At 45.5% G+C, this 18,723-nt stretch overlaps 1 protein-coding gene across 3 annotated transcripts; it reads left to right on the top strand.

Moving 5' to 3' along the window:
• Positions 1-430: 430 nt before the first annotated feature.
• PRDM4 (PR/SET domain 4) lies at positions 431-18,704 on the top strand (the record flags this gene model as incomplete). 3 transcript variants are annotated; one of them, XM_082050809.1, is made up of 11 exons in its annotated part: positions 431-692; positions 2,701-2,834; positions 3,472-3,657; positions 5,702-6,496; positions 10,027-10,176; positions 11,406-11,524; positions 12,293-12,378; positions 13,523-13,650; positions 14,715-15,029; positions 15,972-16,140; positions 17,515-18,704. In XM_082050809.1, 11 exons carry the CDS (start codon positions 682-684, stop codon positions 17,822-17,824), a joined length of 2,403 nt encoding a protein of 800 aa, XP_081906935.1. In that variant the 3' UTR covers positions 17,825-18,704. The 3 variants fall into 3 exon arrangements, with proteins under 3 accessions (XP_081906935.1, XP_081906936.1, XP_081906934.1); XM_082050810.1 differs by lacking the exon at positions 431-692 and adding an exon at positions 1,799-1,893; XM_082050808.1 differs by lacking the exon at positions 431-692 and having other exon boundaries at positions 2,642-2,834.
• Positions 18,705-18,723: the final 19 nt, after the last annotated feature.

Consider the following 18,723-nt stretch of genomic DNA (forward strand, 5'->3'; position numbering starts at 1 on the left):
AGAAGGGGAGAACCGCCATGTACCAGGGCAGCTCTCAAGCCCGCTTGCCCCCTCCCAGTACTGGAAATAATGCGGAAACAAGGCGGGGAGGTGGCGGTGAAAGGGGCTGAAACGCCGCCAAAGTTCACAGCAGGCCGGCCGGCCCCGGTCTCGGGCACGGCGGCTGGTGCCGGGCCCTGCGGCGGCTGCCAGGGGGCTGGCAAGGGCAACGGGGCCGGCGGCTGCCCGGTCAGGGACGGTGCGGTCTGACACGGATCCGGGAGGGGCCCGCAAGCACCTCCGGGCGGGCCCTTCCGCGACAACACAGCGGAGGCGGCCGGGCCCGTCGCGGCCCCCGCCGGCGGCAGCGGGGGAGCCCCGGGGCGGTGGCGCCGCTTCCTGGATGTGGCGCACGGCGGCGGAAGCGGCCTCCGTCCCCCTCCCGCCGCCGCCGCCGCCGCCATCACCGCCTCCCTCTCCCGCCTCCGCCTCCTCCGCGCTCCCCCGCCCGCGGCCGGGCCCGCGCCGCTCGGGGCCCCGCCCATGAGGCGGCGGCGGAGGTTGCGGCCAGGCCGCGGCTGGGACCGGGGGCAGGCGCCTGACCGAGGGGCGGTGGCGGCGGGCCGGGGCTGAGGGCCCTGATGCGGCTGTGGCCGCGGCCGCTCCGCCGCCGGGAGAAGCCCCGCCCCGGCGCCGGGCCCCATGCACCCCAGGTGAGCGCCCTCGCGTCCGCCGGGGCCGGGGGGCCGTGGGAGGCGAGCGGGACCGCGGCCAAGCCGGGCGGGGTCGGGCACCTCGGGCCTTGCACCCCGACTAAGGGGTGGCGAGAGGAGGGGAGGGCGACCCTACAGCGTTCCGTGCCTCCCGCAGGCCCCGAGGCTCGGCCCCGGTGCTTCGCCACCCCTCGGTCCCCGGGCGGGGGATCCCACTGTCGGGCATCAGCACCCTCTGCAGGCGTTTGGGCCGGGGAAGGGGTGGGATGTCCCCTGCTCCCCCGGGGAGCTGCACCCCTCTGCACTGTCCCTGGAGGCGAGCAGGGCGGCTGACAAGGGTCGGAGAACGCACGGTGCGAAAACTGGGCAGGAGCGAGATGAAAGTCAGTGCCTCTGTTTGTGCGGCTCAGCTCTTTGGGTTAACTTGAGTGCGTTTGGTGTATCTGGCCGTTTTCCCAGGGCGAGTGGTACCTTTCCTTGCTGGAGCACCAGTCCAAGCGCCAGCGCTTCATCTTGGGCCTGCAGCTTGCCGTGGGCATGAGAGAGGCTCGGGTCAGCGTCGGCGCCATTCGGTCTTGTTGCCGGGGTTGTGACTGCTGTGGGGGCAGCCGGTCTTTCTGGCCCTGCAAACCGCTGATGAGAGCCGGTGTGAGGGCAGGAGTGCCAGGGTGGCAGAGCTAATGCAGGGCAGAGCTTGTAGAGGTGTTAACTGGTGTGAGGCGACCATGTCTCCTTGGTGTCCCCATCCCCTTGGATTGGTTTGGGCTGCATGTGCAGCTTGAGACCCCAGAGGACAGATGTGCCTCAAGCTGGCATGGTTTCTCCCAAGGCTTGGGACTTGGGTTTAGGGTCTGGGGCATCTTTCTTATGTGAAGAGACTGGGAGCACTGGGTCTGTTCAGCCTGGAGAAGAGAAGCTGAGAGGAGATCTTATCAATGTTTATACATATCTCAACAGTGGATGTCAAGAGGATGGGACCAGACTCCTGTCAGTGGTGCCCAACAATAGGATGAGGGGCAGCGGGCACAAACTGAAGCACAGGAGGTTCCATCTAAACATGAGGAGAAACTTTACTGTGAGAGTGCCAGAGCCCTGGAACAGGCTGCCCAGAGAGGTTGTGGAATCTCCTTCTCTGGAGACATTCAAAACCTGCCTGGACACATTCCTGTGTGATCTGCTCCAGGTGAACCTGCTTTAGCAGGTGGGTTGAACTAGATGATCTCTATAGGTCCCTTCCAACCCCAACCATTCTGTGATTCTGTGATTTCCGCAGCTCCACAGCCACTCGTGCAGTGCGTGCCCAGTTGAGTAGCTATCATGCAGGCACTCAAGAGCCACTGGTTGGTCGCTCTGAAATAACGCCATCCATGGTGCCAGTTTTTAGTGTGATAGGAGCATGAGCCATGTCTGCAGAGCCAGACTGAAGCAGACTGTTAAAATTCTGTACAATGGCTGTTCTGCAGAGGTGACTCTTGTCACTCTTTGCCTGGTTCGAATAGATGGTGCATTAGACATTTTGTGTCCATTGCCGGCTTTAAGTGATCTTTCCCCTCCTCCTTTCCACTGCCTTTGGTTTTTGAACGTGAATGTGGTGTCCAGAAGTCATGAAATAGAAGCCATTGTCCAAGTATTGGTGACACTGAGCGTGAAAATTCGTCTGTGTTCACAGTACTTTAATCGCAGTGACTTTGAGTACAAGGAGTGAGATTTTGTTTTCTGGATAGTGAGGAAAAAAGTTATGGTCTGATTTGTCTTTTTGAACTGGCTTTTTTAATTCTGCTTATTGTTATCTATTATGATCAATATGTATTGATAATTATGTGATCACACTGTGAGTGCATGATGTACTTTATGCTTAGTTTTCTGAGCCAGAGTTTTTATGTGTCAGTATCTGATTTTGAGTTTGTTTGCTCTGGCCTTCCTCATCACAGTACAGTCAGTAATCAGGAATGCTCTTGCTTCTGTTTCTCTTTCTTTTTCCCCTCCCCTCTTTGTTCCATGGCCCCAGAATGAATGAAATGAACTTGAGTCCTGTAGGGATGGACCAGCTGACCTCATCCTCTGTGAGCAATGCCCTGCCAGTCTCGGGAAGCCACTTGGGACTGACAGCATCGCCCACTCACAATGCCATACCAGCACCAGGTAACGGGGGAAGCTCCCACAAAGGATATTGCAGCTCATGCTCTGTGTTTTCCTGTCATGGGAATGTTTGTAACTGGGTAGCAGTGCTTGCTCTGATAGCAAGTCATGTCTTTAGCAGGTAATGAGGTGGTGTAGAATTCTGGAAGGGTGGGCCATAAACCCTTGCTTCTGTGGGCAAAGCACAAGGGATGTGTGCTTACCAGGCTTGTGCCTTAATGGGAGTCTTGTTTTGTTCTAATGGGGTGGTTTGCACTGTAGGTGGGTGGTGGCAGAATCCTTTGAAATATGAACTGCAGATCTGTCTCCATCTATGTCTGTCTCCACTCAGGTGAAAATAATGATTTTTCACCTGTAAAGCAAAACTGTTTAGCTAACACTTTTTTTTAGGGGACTACACAGACAAAAGTCCATTACAGTTGTAAAGTAGAAGCAGGCCCTACATAATGTATCTGGAAAAGATCCAGCCATACTCAGGCACGCTGCTTAGTGCTGTGGTAACTGTGATATTTTTTTGAAGTTTGCCACGCTACTTTGACAGTACCGTTTAATACTTCTATAGGGACCTCCTGCGGAATTAGTAACCTCTTTGTTAGCTCAGGTAGTTCCACTGAATTTAAAGGGGTGTTTTCTTTTGCAGGCTTGCCTGTTGCAATTCCAAACTTGGGTCCCTCCTTGAGTTCCTTGCCCTCTGCTTTGTCTCTGATGCTCCCAATGGGTATTGGGGATCGAGGAGTGATGTGTGGTATACCAGAGAGAAACTACACCCTACCTCCACCACCATACCCTCACCTGGAGAGCAGCTATTTCAGACACATTCTACCTGGTAAGTGGTCCAGTGCTGTTGGATGGGAACAGAGAGAGAAGTTTTTTAGGAGGACCTATTTCTGTCCTGAAGCAGACAAGGCTGACTGTTTTGTAGAGCTGTAAATTCTCTGAGTTTGTCTGGAGTCTGGTCATTTACATAACTTTATTATCAAGTCTCTGTTGCTGTATATGTGTATGAACAGAACTGCAGGGCATCTTCTACTTGAAGAGAACCTCTGTTCACTCCTCTTGCTGCTTTGGTTTTAAGATTAACAGAAAACAAGGCATGCCTGGTTTCAATTCAAATGGCTTGTAATTTGAAAGCTGCTTCTTTTTTTTTTTTTTTTGTCTCCTATAGTCTGAAGCCATACTTAATATGTGCATGATAGCAGGTTACAGTAGTTCAGAGCTCAAAAAAGATGAGTTTGGGCTCTTCCCTACCCAGTTAGCCCATGGCAGAGTTTTATTTCTTTTTTGTTCAAGGTTGATTTCCAAAGGCCTAATGTGCTGATTCCTGTCTTGATTCCTCTCTCACCTGTGTTTTAGAGTATAAATGTAGAATTTTGCATGTTAATGTATGAAGACACAGAAATTCGAGCTTTAAATGTAGCCCTTGTTTTGTAGCTAAGATTGACAGGGTGGAAGGATGTAGATAAACTGTTTCAAGGTCACCCAGTGAGTGTTGTTGGTTCAAGCTGCGATAGGAAAAGAAATAGAGCAGCCTAGGTCTCATCCAACTACCTATTGACTTGGGGCTGAACTTGCCAACTGCTTAGGAGTAACGTATTCTGTTGTACTGCATGCCTGCCCATTTTGTGGGCAAAGAGTAGAGAAGGAGACAGTACGTTTGAGGATCAAAGGTATTTGCCATTCTTCTGAGCTGGAATAATTTATACAGAAAGGTATACTTTTCTTTTTAGTCTGCTTGGTGTTTAGTCTGATGTTTCATAGGGCTCTTCCATCACTCATCTTACTGCCTTTAAAGATCCCACTCATTCAAGCCACAGGGCAGCATTGCATGCAGAAATATTTGATGCAGCTGATTAAATTAAACTGTCCATTTCTCGGCTTAACCATTTTTAATGAGGTTATGTTGCAGAGAGAGTATCCATGCTTATAATATCAGACATGTTTGAATGGAAAACTCATAGGGCTCATAGGGTTCAAGGCCAAAAAAGAAACATGCTGACTCAGATCTTGCAGAATCTGCAAAATCCTTTTCTGTTTCTGCTGGAAGTACTGTTAGTTGAATGCGCTGATGTATTTCCTCCCAAGATTTTTTTTTTTAGCCTTGTCCAACAAGAAAAATTGGTAGTATGTAAATACAGGTTGATGTTTCTTCGTATCTTAAATTCCAAGTTTGTTTGATGTTGAAAAGCTTTCCAGAACTACCAAAAAAGATGGTAGGTTTCTGATTTAAATTTAACTGGGTGATTGTTTAGGAGAAACGACATACTTTTCATGTAAGGAAAGAGAGTAGATGACTTGTGATACCTTCAAGAGACCTTATCTTGGTCTTTCAGAAGTGCAGTTGATGATCTCCAAGATGGACAATTGTGTCACACAGAGGAAGGAAGTAGTCATTGTTCAAACTAAAATACCAAAGCAAAAAGGGTGTATCCCGGAGAGCTGTTGCTACTTCTCTTAGCAAAGATGAACAAGGGATTATCAGATGTTAGATTCCACTAGCAGTCCTTCATCCTTTTTGAGCTATTTCTTGAGAATGAAAAATGATGCCTAAAATGTGAACCCTCTCTTTCTGATTCAGTCTTTGCACCGAGGACCCTAGGTTAGATGCTGCCAGAGACTTGACTGTTCAGAGTTGTTCTGTTGGATAGAAGCTCTGTTATTTGTTGTCAAATGATACTTTGACAAGAGTGTTGGGTTGGCATATGTTTGCAAGCCGTGTTTTTGAATGAGTGATTGTAATTGGACATAATGTAAAGAGCATGTCTTCAGGGATCTAGGGTCTCAATGTACTGTGCTGCGATGATGGGGGTATCTTTGTTCAAGATTTGAAAACTGATGTCATCTCACTCCCTTTCTCCTTATCATTCTGTTAGGTATATTATCTTACTTGGCTGACAGACCTCCACCTCAGTACATCCATCCCAACACTATAAATGTTGACAGCAATCCGGCTTTGTCAGTCTCCAGCAATCCCTCGGCCCTAGATCCCTACCAGCCCAGTGAGACTGTGGGGCTGGAACCAGGGATTGTCTCCATGGACTCCCGCACAGTGAACACACACGGTGCTCAAAACCTGCATCCTAGTGACAGCCATGAGGTAGCACTGGATACTACAATCACTATGGAGAGCGTTTCAAGGGTAACCAGCCCCATCTCTACAGATGGGATGACAGAGGAGCTTACAATGGACGATGTAGCCGGGGATCATTCGCAGATCCCAAACGGCTCCCGGAGCCATGAACCTTTAGCCGTAGACACGGTGGGGAGTAACTTGACATCGGAAGCTGTGGGACACAGCGGTGTCATTCCCATTCACGGTAGCACTTTGGAACTCCCTGTCGTCATGGAGCCCGACCACATCGCTGGGCGGGTGACAGGAATATCAGACAGCACACTAAATGACTCCATTCATACTGTGGCCATGAGCACCAGCTCTGTGAGCGTGGCGCTCTCTACCTCACACAACCTGGCTTCCCTGGACTCGGTAGCCTTGCACGAAGTGGGCCTCAGCCTCGAGCCGGTGGCGGTGTCTTCCATAAATCAGGAAGTAGCCATGGGACCAAGTCACGTGGATGTGTCTGCAGACAATCTTGCCTTCGTACCATCCTCTCTGCAAATGGAAGACTCCAATTCAAACAAGGAGAACATGGCAACCTTGTTTACAATATGTGAGTGGACGTTTCCTGCTTTCTTGGGGTCGGGTTTGTTTTGTAGCTGTTGAATGGTGGGATGACGGGACTCTTGTTGCTAGCTTTACAGATTTCTGGTGAAATAAACTTAATTATTTAACAGGTCCAGGAAAGCTGGAACATCTGCAGTGGCAGATTAACTGTGCTGAAATGGCACTAGTTGGAAGGAGACATAATAGGATGTTTTAGCATCTTCATATCCATCTCCTATGTTGCTTTGAGGTTGGAAGCTGAGCTCTTTATGAACCTCTTGCTTTTTGTGGATATGCTGATATTATCCTTTGCAATGAGACTTGTTTTTTTAAAGTCACATCACGAATGGCTCTTCTTGCTCTGTTAAGAAAACTCATAAAAAACACCACCCAAAGCCATAAATTTTGTTAAGTGGGTATAGTTGTTGAGTATGATGTTATGATTCTGCAAAATTTTTATTAAACCATGAACAATCATCATAGAAATGTTCTCAACAGGACCTACTTGAATAAAGATCAGAGGGGTAGGGAAGTTTTTAATATTTGTAATTATTTGCATCAAAAGACTTTAGTCCAGAGGTTAGTTGATCTTCTAGGAAGAGAGGAGCACTGGACATTGCACTCTCTCAATCCTGTCGTCGTTCAAGGAATAGTGTGTGAGAACTGTGAACTTCTTGTTTGCTGGGACAGAGATTTGAACTTCCACCCACAGCATGTCTGGCTTCCCGCCACTGAAGCGTAAGGCCAGCTTTTATATTCGGTTTTATTAGCTGTGGTACCACTGCTGAGTGCTGCCCTTGCACGCAATCTGGCTCTGCAACTGCCAGAGCCTTATGACAAGCTTTGCCTGCAAAACATTTTTGAAGAAATGGAAAGAAATAGTGCCTTGGTTAGCAATGGGAGAAGTGCAGTTTAGTGCGAAGTGTCTAGTCAGAAATTTGAACTAAAACTTTTATTCTGTGGGATAAAATGTAACTTAAGATCAGGTGGGTGTAGAACTATGATGAATTTACAATTCCTAGAGTTTTACGGTTGAGGCACTCAGAAGTTCTTACAAGCATCTGTTGCGTGTTGAACAAATAACAGTCAAAATACTATGATATCCAACATGCTCGTGGTGAAATCACTTCTCTTATTCACCAAAGTGAGATTTGATCTGCCAGCTTATTGTCACTATACTTAAAATAGTCCTAAGATGTTTCCCAGATGATGCACCCCATTGGTAGGATGTTCTAACAGCTATTGCATGTGTAGTGCTTTTATGTGATTTACAAAATAGGAAGGTTTAAATTTTAACTTCTTGTTGTTTTTTAACTTCTCCTGAATAAAACATGAATTTGTGTCCAGATAGGTGACAAAAAGGAGGAGGAGATGTTTTAGAGCCTCTTGGTGGTTTTTCCTCATCGAGAAGGCAGGAGTCATCGCCTTTTCAGCAAACTTTTTATGCTGTTCCTAAGCAGGAGTTTTAAAAAGTGCCTTTGCTACAGTTCACAGTACTCATATCAGGGAAATAATTGCTGTGATTGTTGTTTTTGTTTTGTTTTGTGTTTGTTTTTTTTTTTTTTTGCATTATTTGGAAGGAAATTAAACCATATATTTTGCTTCCTGTTGAATGTAGGAATTTTTTTGCAACTTCTTAAATATATATGAATCCCTAAACCTTTCCAAGTGAAAGTGTCACATGCCTAGAAGTTGCTTTTCTTCCTCTTTGCCTCTCTTTGGGCCTAGTCTGCAGGCCCATAGTGTTGTGTGCTAGGCAGTGCTTAAAACCAGCTGTTCCAAATAGTGTTTCTCATTACTCAGGTCTGGTTGTTGTCATTGCTGTGCTCTTACAAGTCATCTGTGCACATGAAGCAATGCTTATGTAGGCTTGACCTAATAATTTTCTGACTACCTTCCTATCTGTAACAATGCAGTTATTTAAATTGCACTTTGTATGGGGTCAGATTCTGGTACCCTCATATATGAAGGGAGTGTCCCAAAAATCTCTTTAAACAAGTGATAATGGAGCAGCTGTTTCTGCCTACTGATGACTACTTCTGTGGTAGGTCTTTATACTGGAGCTGGGCCATCAAGAAGCCAAAGAAGGTCTTTGTGGAGATCCTGCTCATTTAGCTGAGCATCTTTCTTCGGAAGAATGATATATCATGAGAGTGGTTGCTGAGGAGGTGGTGTTTGCTCCATGCGTAGAGAATTAAAATGATACAGTTTTTCTAGATTTAATGTTGTACTTTTTCCTGAATTTATTAGCCTGAGGACTTTCAGTGGTGTATTTTTCAGCAGTGCTTATGCTGAATGACAGATTAGGAAAGTGATGCTACTGATTCTTCTTGGGCTTTTGTTTTTGTTCCATTCAGTGGCACCCTGTAGAGGTGTACTGTATGAGCTTATTGCAGTACATCCTTCAAAAGCAGCAGTGAAGTCAGGTTTTTGCTGCCATGAAGATTTGCACATTGTCTGAATTTAAATGGAGAGAAAGGGATGTGTGGGTTCAACTTAGAAAAATTTTAGAAAGAAGACCTTACTGTCCCTTTGGATGAACATCGTTGAGGTTCTACATGCAAGAAGACTCTTGCGTTATTGGTAAATTCTATAAACATAACCAGTTGGAGAGTGCTTAGTTTGGTATGGCTTGGATTTTTCTGCCATTACAGGTCATTTCACTTCTGATCAGAGAGAAAATGGCTCTTCCATCATCAGCATTACTGCCGGCTCTGGAGAGACTACCATGGAAACATACAATCATAGAATCATTTTAATTGGAAGAGACCCTCAAGACTGAGTCCAAACGTTAACCTAACTCTGGCACTAAACCATGTCCTTAAGAAGCTCATCTATGCGTCTTTCAAACACCTCCGGGGATGGTGACTCCACCACTTCCCTGGGCAGCCTGTTCCAATGCCTGACATCCCTTTCTGTTAATAAATTTTTCCTGATATCCAGTCTAAACCTCCCCTGGCACAACATGAGGCCATTTCCTCTCATCCTGTCACTTGTTACTTGGCAGAAGAGACCAACACCCTCCATGCTACAACCTCCTTTCAGGTAGTTGCAGACAGTGCTAAGGTTTCCCCTCAGCCTCCTTTTCTCCAGGCTAAACAGCCCCAGTTCCCTCAGCCGCTCCTTATCAGACTTGTGCTCCAGACCCCTCACCTGCTTCCTTGTGCTTCTTTGAATCCATTTTGCAGTAGTTTTGATGAAGAGTGGACTCTGCCCTATTGCTGGATTGCCTCTGTAGGGATAGTCTAAAAGTCCAGGTGATTAATCTAGGTGATTAATTTACCATCAGGAAGGCAGGCAGAGATGCTCGTGTTTGATTGAAATTGGATAGGAACAGTGACGTGTACGTGATGTGCCTATCTGACAGTAACAACATGTTTCATATTCTTCTGAGTAAAGGTAGTAAAGCAGATGAGATAAACCAGACAGAAGCAGCCTTTGGCGGGAGCTGAGCTGAAGCATGTTGTCTGGGAGCCGTTTGCACTGTGGGGGCTGTTGCATCTTTTTAACTCCTGTTGTCCCTTCCCCTCTCTGCAGGGTGCACACTGTGTGACAAGGCATATCCATCAGACTGCCCAGATCACGGGCCCGTCACTTTTGTCCCTGACACCCCGATAGAGAGCCGAGCCAGGCTGTCTCTCCCTAAACAGCTTGTGCTCCGGCAGTCTATCATGGGAGCTGAAGCAGGTAAGAATCAGATTACTATAGATTTCTATGTAGGCGTTTAAAATACACTCACCGCCTGAAATCCAAAACTGTAGGGTTTTTAATGTGGGAAGGAAACACTGCAACAGAGAGGTGGTTCCCTCTTCTGTAATCACCCTGACTTCCATAGCGTAAGAGCTTCTTGTCCTCTGGTTACTGCTTAGGCTTCAGCTAGAGTCTTGGGGTGCTGCCACAGAGTGTTGCTGAAACACTTCATAAGGTCAAGCACAAGCAAGGTATGGTGTTCATCATGTGCTAAACATCTCAGGCACAGCTTTGGTAAGAAAACATTACAGCAATTGCAGTTTCACGGAAGAAAACAATTAGAAATAAATGGAGGAGATTTCTGTCTGCTTGTTCATCAGGTTGGATTGCTACCTGTGGGTCTTCTGGATGCTCTCGTTGGAGTATTGATCATGAGTGCCTCTTTTTTTTTTTTCCTCCCCCCCCCTTCATTTACATTTGGCATGTAGATTGTGACCTTGTCATTGGATGTGGACCTTGTTACTGTGTTTCACGCCATTGTCACCTGGAAATCGAAGAGTACAGTGCAATACCCTAAGGATCTGAAGGCTAGAGAAGAATGTGATTATTGGCTTGCTTAGAGATGCTGCTTGTTGAGATTAGATTACATCTGTTCTTTTCAAGCTGCATTAGTTTCCAGTTTATTCCTAAAAGCTATTCAGTGTATTCATGTACACCTATATATATATATAAATGTTTAATAATAAATAATATACACGCAGGAATCCCTCTGCCCATGACAGAAATACAGCTGCCTCTGGGGAGAAATGCAGAAGCTGCTTAACAATGCCCAGCAACAATTCTGGAAATTCCTGGGGATTAGGTAGGCGAAATGTAGTTACTGAAACTAGTATTTTCTGCTTCTGCAGAAAGTGCCATGAAAACTTTAATTGGTACAAGTGGCTAGGATCTTAGTTTTATAGCTTACTGAAAAGTAAATTACTTGCTTTTGACAAACAAAATAAATATTTGTAATTACAACAAAGCGGCTCCCAATAGTGTCATGTGGTGGTGGTGGTTCTTGTCTCTGCCTTAGGTGTGTTTTACACGTGAAGTAGAAGCTTTGATGGTCTTATGCCTTAGATACTGCCCCTGGAGCATTACCTCATAAACCTCCCACCTCTTTGTTATGCATGATTAGTTGTTTAAATAATTGATTTCTGCAGATTTTGGTCTTCTACTGACAGGTGTGTGGACACGAGAAACCATTCCTGTAAGGACTTGTTTTGGACCTTTGGTCGGACAGCAGAGCCATTCTCTGGAGGTGGCTGACTGGACAGACAAAGCAGCCAGTCACATCTGGAAGGTCAGTGGATGTTGTGGTCATACAGGCACACATGTGGCTCACAGAGTCTGCGGGGGTGCCTTCTTCTGGGGAAAGCCACCACATGACACAGCAGCTTTAACATTGTCATCCTTGCCAAAAATCAAAATGATTGCAGTTTGATTGTTTATATCAGCATTGCAGAGCTGTATGCCATGTGATGTGCTGTTAATCAGTCCTGAAGTACAACGAACTTCTTTAATGCCTTTTCTTGTAAAGGGCTGGATGTGGTTTCCAGTATTTGTGTGGACTTGCAGCAGGAATTGCATATTAATTACTAGGCAGCACTTGTTTGTTTGTTTTGTATCATTGTTTATTGAAAGTTCCCCCAGGTGATTAATGATTTGTTGCAGGAAAGCTGCTTTAAAGCTTTATTTTTTACATCATTTCATGTTGAGAAACTAAAATTGATCTATGTAAATAAAACATGTACTGTTTGCCCAGATATTATTAATCACAAGACCTGGCTTGTAAGAAAAGCAGTGAAATGCATTTCTGCCGAGAGCTGAAGGTGGTGTGTGGGAAAGATGCTGATAAACAGTTCTTGTAGCCTCCTGGGTAGCAGAGAGGTCAAGCTTCCTGTGTGAAGGGGAACGGAAGAAGTAAGAACAGGGCTGTGGTATTGGCAACGGCAACAGAGACCTCCTGGCTTGTCCTGGGTGAACATGTCCTCTCTTAAAGAAAGAAGCTGGCTTTTGCTGTATTTTTTACTGTGTTTCATCCTAAGATTGCATTTGTTTTTCCTGGTAGATCCATCACAATGGTGTCCTGGAGTTCTGCATCGTTACAACTGATGAAAACGAGTGTAACTGGATGATGTTTGTACGCAAAGCCAGGTGAGAACCACCTGTACTATGCTGAGATGGTTGGAGTCTGAGCTGCAGGTTCACGGGAGGCTGTGCTGGAGAATGTGCACTGCTGCACTGCCTGCCCAGATGGGCGATGAGATCGGGACCAAGCGACCTCTGGGAGTTATCTGGCCATCTTGGACTGGTGGGGAGAATGAAACAGAGCACCCAGTAGAGAATGTCATGGGGGAGCCAGTATGCATGCTGTAGTCAAGCTGCCCCAAACCTGTCCACATACTTTGTTTCCCTGTCCTAAAGCTTTACACCAGGTTTTTTTTTTATATCATCTTACTGTGTGTTAGCTTGTTATTGCCTTGCATCTGTCCCATTCCTTTTGGATGCATCTGTGAAGATGATGTTGATTGTCTTTTTGATTTTAATACTTTATTAGCAAAGTGTTCTTGGGTTCCAAGCTCTTACAGCTCACAAGAGCTGACCATTTCAGTCTTTCTGGAGCCTGTGATGAAAACTATCCAGACTGGCTTCAGTATTGCTCCACACATGATCCACTGAGAAGGGTGAACCTCTCCTATTGCTTTATGACACAAAGTAGGTTTCCCCTGCAATTAATTTAATTGCTTTTACATGCAGGAGTCAAGAAGTTAATGCTTGAACCCCCACTGCAGTGGGGCAGAGCTTTTGCTGGTTTCAGATACTGGGAACAAACAAATGCAAGATACAGCTTCACAAGATGAATTATCACATCTTGGAAATGCTTTTCAAGAGTTATCTTTAAAAATAATTTTGCTTTCAGACTTCACTGATATTTCTCTCTCGTGTTCTCTGTTTCTTAAGGAAGCTAGTAGCAGAAATATATGTATTTTTGTAGTTTCTTAAGAGATCATAAACTCTCTTCTCTAGCCCACTCCAATATCTATTAATAATTTTCTCAGCAAGATATCACAGTGGTGTGAAAAATTTATCATTTGGTGGAGCAGATTGGCTCTCAAGGTCCAATTTTCCTTTCCTTTAATAAAAAAGGACAGAAGTGACAGACATGAAAGTTTTTATAATGTGCTGACAAGCATTCTCTCATTACCTGTTTATAGGAATTTCCTTCTCTTTTTTTTCCTCTCACAAAAAACCATTATTTCTGGAGGGCTTTTTTTCATGGCTGTTGTTATTGCCATAGGAACCGGGAAGAACAGAACCTGGTAGCTTATCCTCATGATGGAAAAATTTACTTTTGCACCTCTCGGGACATCCCACCTGAACATGAGCTTCTCTTTTATTACAGTCAGGACTATGCACGACAGCTTGGTAAGTAAGTGCTCATCTCCGTTGGCTTTGCAGGGAGTGCTCAGCTTGAATTCCCTTTTAGTGCCATCTTGGGGCTCTGTCACTTGGGAGTGCATTATGGTCCTTCTCAGCACCCAGTGGTGCATGTCACAGTTTACTTCTGCATTTCACAGCTACAAGACTACCATCGTTTAAAACAAACATTTCACTATCTAATTCTACAGATCAGGAGTAAAAGATTGCAGTTTAAAAGAAAAAGAGTTCACAGAATCACAGAATGTTAGGGATTGGAAGGGACCTCAAGAGATCATTTAGCCCAATCCCCCTGCCAGAGCAGGAACACCTGAATGATGTTACCCAGGAAGGTGTCCAGGCAGGTCTTGTATGTCTCCGGAGTAGGAGACTCCACAACCCCCCTGGGCAGCCTGTTCCAGTGCTCTGTCACCCTCACTGTGAAAAAGTTTCTTCTCAAATTAAAGTGGAACCTCTTGTGTTCTAATTTGAACCCACCACCCCTTGTCCTACTGTTGGTTGTCACCGAGAAGAGCCTGGCTCCATCCTCGTGACACTCACCCTTTACATAATTGTAAATGTTAAGAAGGTCACCCCTCAGTCTTCTCTTCTCCAAGCTAAAGAGACCCAGCTCCCTCAGCCTTTCCTCATAAGGGAGATGCTCCACTCCCTTAATAATCTTTGTTGCCCTATGCTGGACACTCTCCAGCAGTTCCCTGTCCTTCTTGAACTGAGGGGCCCAGAACTGGACACAATATTCCAAGTGCGGTCCAGGGGTGTTGTTTTTCTTCTGTTCATCTATCTGGCGCTAAGGGAGTTTTGCTAACTGAAGGTGTTCCTGCCCTCGCCCACCTTTGGTTGTGATAATTTAGGTTTGGTGGAGCTGTGCTCAAAACCATTCCAAAGTTTGCCCCTCCCAAACATTGGAAGTGGCTTACCTAAAAGAGCTGAAAAGTAAGCGTGGGAGCTGGTGTGAGAATCTCTGCAGCTGGCTTTGCTGCCACAGACATAGTGTTAACATGGATCACCCTCTCTGTTCAGCCTCATTAAAAGTGATGCTTTTGTGCCCAAAGGTGTCCCCGAACATCCGGACGTGCACATCTGCCACTGTGGAAAGGAATGCGCTTCCTATGCGGACTTCAAGGCCCACGTGAGCAGCCACATCCACAGCCACCTCCCCAGCCAGGGGCACAGCAGCAGCCACGGGCCAGGCCACATCAAGGAGAGGAAGTGGAAGTGCTCCATGTGCCCCCAGGCTTTCATCTCCCCTTCCAAGCTCCACGTCCACTTCATGGGGCACATGGGAATGAAGCCACACAAGTGTGATTTCTGTAGCAAAGCTTTCAGTGACCCTAGCAACTTACGGACACACCTCAAGATACACACAGGTAAGGGCAGGGGACTTTATAGAGATGCCTATGCCAGCAAAACCTTGGGGTAGGATCTGTTCTCTCCGATACCTCGGCCAGTTGCCAGGGAAAGGCTTGTGTCAATAAATCTAAGCTCTTAGAAACATAGAATCATAAACTGTTTTGGGTTGGAAGGGACATTTAAAAATCATCTAGTCCAACCCCTCTGCTGGGTGCAGCGACATCTTTCACTAGATGAGGTCACTCAAAGCTGTGTAAGAAGAAAGGGAATAAGAAAAGGCATGGATTTAACAGAGTGAGGATAGGGGCAAGGGTGAAGGTCAAGTACAGTCCAGCAATACACAACGTGGATGTTTTTGCCTTTTTTATTTCAGTAAGGTTGAAATAGCTGTTGGGAATCAATGAATGCAAATCACAAAGCTGAAAGGGCAATAAAAATTGGGAGTTCAGTGCACTGGAGTCAAGCATAGGAAGCTGTAGGCTCAGTAGTGAGTTTTAATAAACTGATGAAGTACAAACGTGGTACACACCACCCCAGAATATGCAGTGGGATAGGGATTCAAGTGGTATTCACACTTAGTCTGAATCCAGTGGTGTGCAGAGGCTTTGAACTATTTATGGCAATGAATAATGGAAGAACTGCAGATAAGTGGGAAAATGGGATAAAACACAGAAGTTACCATAGAGCCAGTGAACTTCGTACCTGTGTGTTTGAGAACTTGTTTTCCTAGAGAAATGCAATGCAGTGCATCAGATGTGCCTGGGCTCCACTAAGGCATCAGATACAGTTCCTGTGGGAAATCGGTGGGAGTGATGGGGATGTGCTAATATACAGTATGGTTATCATGGTAACTATTAAAAAGGAGGTTACAGTTATTTTTAGTCAATAATTTATCTTGGATAAGCCTAGTTTTGTTAAAAATTTGCCTGAAGGTCTTTGCTGGAAAATTGTAATCCTAGGTCAGAAGAACTATCGCTGTACCCTCTGTGACAAATTGTTCACCCAGAAGGCTCACCTGGAATCGCACATGGTCATCCACACCGGGGAGAAGAATCTGAAGTGCGATTACTGTGAGAAGCTGTTCATGCGGAGGCAGGACCTCAAGCAGCACGTACTCACTCACACACAGTAAGTGATCTCACAGGATGGGCTGGACTGGTCACTGAAATACATAATGAAGCCAAACAGCCCGAGAGAGAATCTCCAGTTTGCACATAGTTTGGCGTAAGGAGTGCAGGGTTCATCCTCTAGAATGATGGAGAAATCAATCTGGACAAGTTCCTTGTTGCTGGCTGAAGCTGGCCTATTCTAGTGTCTGCAATATTTTAATGACACAGTAAATTCCAGGTGTGCACCTGGTCTTGTTAAACAGCATTCTGCAGTACTCACCATTTTGTAGAGGGGGTTAATTGGTTTACATTTAGTTCTCTGCTGAGAATTGTTTCTGTGTCCCAACATCACCATGAAAAGTCATAAACTCAGTGCTATTCTCACTGAGTAGCTTGTTACATTTCCCTCTCTGTTTGCACCAGGGGTGGGATGCAGCTCTTACCTTGCGCTTCATTTCATTCGTGCACTTGGTCTCCTGCTCCTCCTCAGGGCAGATCCCCAGGCCCTCCTCCAGTAAGCTCTGCAAGGGCAGATCTTTCTTTTGCTGTGAGAATCTCTGCCTCCTGTTCAGTTCCACCCAGTCCAAGGTCCTCCCTTAAAAGCTGCTCACCCAAAGCCAGTCCCTCCGGTTATTTCATTTTCAGCATCTGGTTCTCGTATTCACTTTGAATCGATTGCTGCTTCTGGGAGACAGCATCGTGCAGCTAGCATGAGAAAGAGAGAGGCAGACAGACAGACTTGCTTTGCTGCTTGTTCTTATAGCCGAAGCCAGAAGCGTGATTGCTGGGAGGTGTTCTGCACAGCATCTACAGAATTTGACTGCTGCAGTCTGGTTAGCCCCTGCTTAGCATATACAGACTGAGGATTGTTAACACTCGGCAGCTTTGTTTTCTTTTTTGTTGTTGTTCTTTTTTTTCCACCCCTTTATGCAGGGTGGGAAGGAGGGAAACTAACCGTCCCACCATGGCAACATCTCTGCCCTTGCTAAAACATGGAGCTTAATAGAATTTGGTCTCCCTCAAAAAATAAACCAACAAACAAACCTCTTGTAGAATTCATTATTCTTTAATTTATCATCAGGAAGTAAAACAAGTGGTTGCAAGTGAACAGATAATGCAAAAAGCCTGACTTTTGGCAATGACATTTGGGGGAAGCAGAGAAGAAGGGGTTTGTGTAGGTACTGTGTGGGAGAAAACTGAGCAGTATACACATTTTAGTGCCACAGTAGTGCTGTTATTTCTTGTCTGCTGCTTCTTCAAGTATATGAAAAGTAAGATTTACAAGTAAGATTGACCTTTTCACCCTTCCTGTCACCATCTCCCCACTATTTGTTACAGTATCAGCTGCCTTGGGGCAGGAGCAAACTGTAACTTTTTCATGTTCGTCTTGCAGAGACCGGCAGATCAAGTGCCCCAAGTGTGACAAGCTGTTCCTGAGGACAAATCACCTGAAGAAGCATCTCAATTCACATGAAGGAAAGAGAGACTATGTCTGTGAAAAATGCACCAAGGCTTATCTAACCAAATATCACCTCACTCGCCACTTAAAAATATGTAAAGGCCCCACATCCAGTCTGTCAGCCCCAGAGGAGGAAGAGGAGGAGGATTCAGAGGAGGAATTAGTAGACTCTATGAGGACTGAAGACTGTAGGATTAACAATGGAGTCTATTCAACAGGTGATGGCCTCTCTGGACACAAATGAAGAAAAAAGAGAGGGAAATTTTCTTGGATGTTAAAACTGGGGAAGGAAATTAAAAAAACCCCTTCCTTGTTTTCTCCAGTCAACAGCGTATGTCAAATAAGGAGTTTTCCTTCTGTTTTGGTCTCCACGCTACCACCGCTTAACAAACTCTGTAGCCAAAACACTGAATGAGAACAGATTGTGCACGTACAAGCGGAGAGTTGCTAAGAAAGAAACAGGAGGCAAGGAGATTTTTTATTTTATCTTATCACACACACTGTGCATACTTCTTTTCCAAATCACTCAGACTAATCGATCCAGTGCCGGGATACATGACACACCTTGCATAGCCCTTTGAGTAAAGAGCCACAAACCAGACGTGTAGTTGAGTGATTGCAGGGACCTGTAAGCCAGTTGTCCTTAACTGCCAAAGCCATGACAAGAAGAAAAACAAACAAAAAATGGTATTGGCAGTTGATGTATTTTGCTTTTTTAATAATTTTTAACTGAAGGATGTGGTTTGGCACAGAGCAAAGACTTGTCAGTGCTTGGGTTTCCTTCTAAAAATAATAACTTTTAAAAAGCCAGTGAAACTGACATTTGCAGACAAAGCAATTACCCCACTACAGAAAATCAGACATTGGCTTTTGGAGAACAGTTATTGCCTCTTCTCATTCCAGTTCAATAGAACACACATAAGCAGGTGAAGAGGTAAAGACTGCATAGACTGAGTAAGGAAGAGGCTTACAGATGCTCAGACAGTGTTTACAGTTTACTCCTTGTGCTGTAAACCTTTTACCACCTAGAGTGATGGGAGGGTTTGCTGCTAATATTATTTATGGACTGAAGATGTATTTCATTCGGTTGTTTTATTTTGAAAAAATTAAAAATGTGGCTCTTCTCTAATGTTCTTTTTCTAA

Source organism: Streptopelia decaocto (genome assembly GCF_964273445.1).
Source record: "Streptopelia decaocto genome assembly, chromosome: 1".
Classification (NCBI taxonomy): Eukaryota; Metazoa; Chordata; class Aves; order Columbiformes; family Columbidae; genus Streptopelia; species Streptopelia decaocto.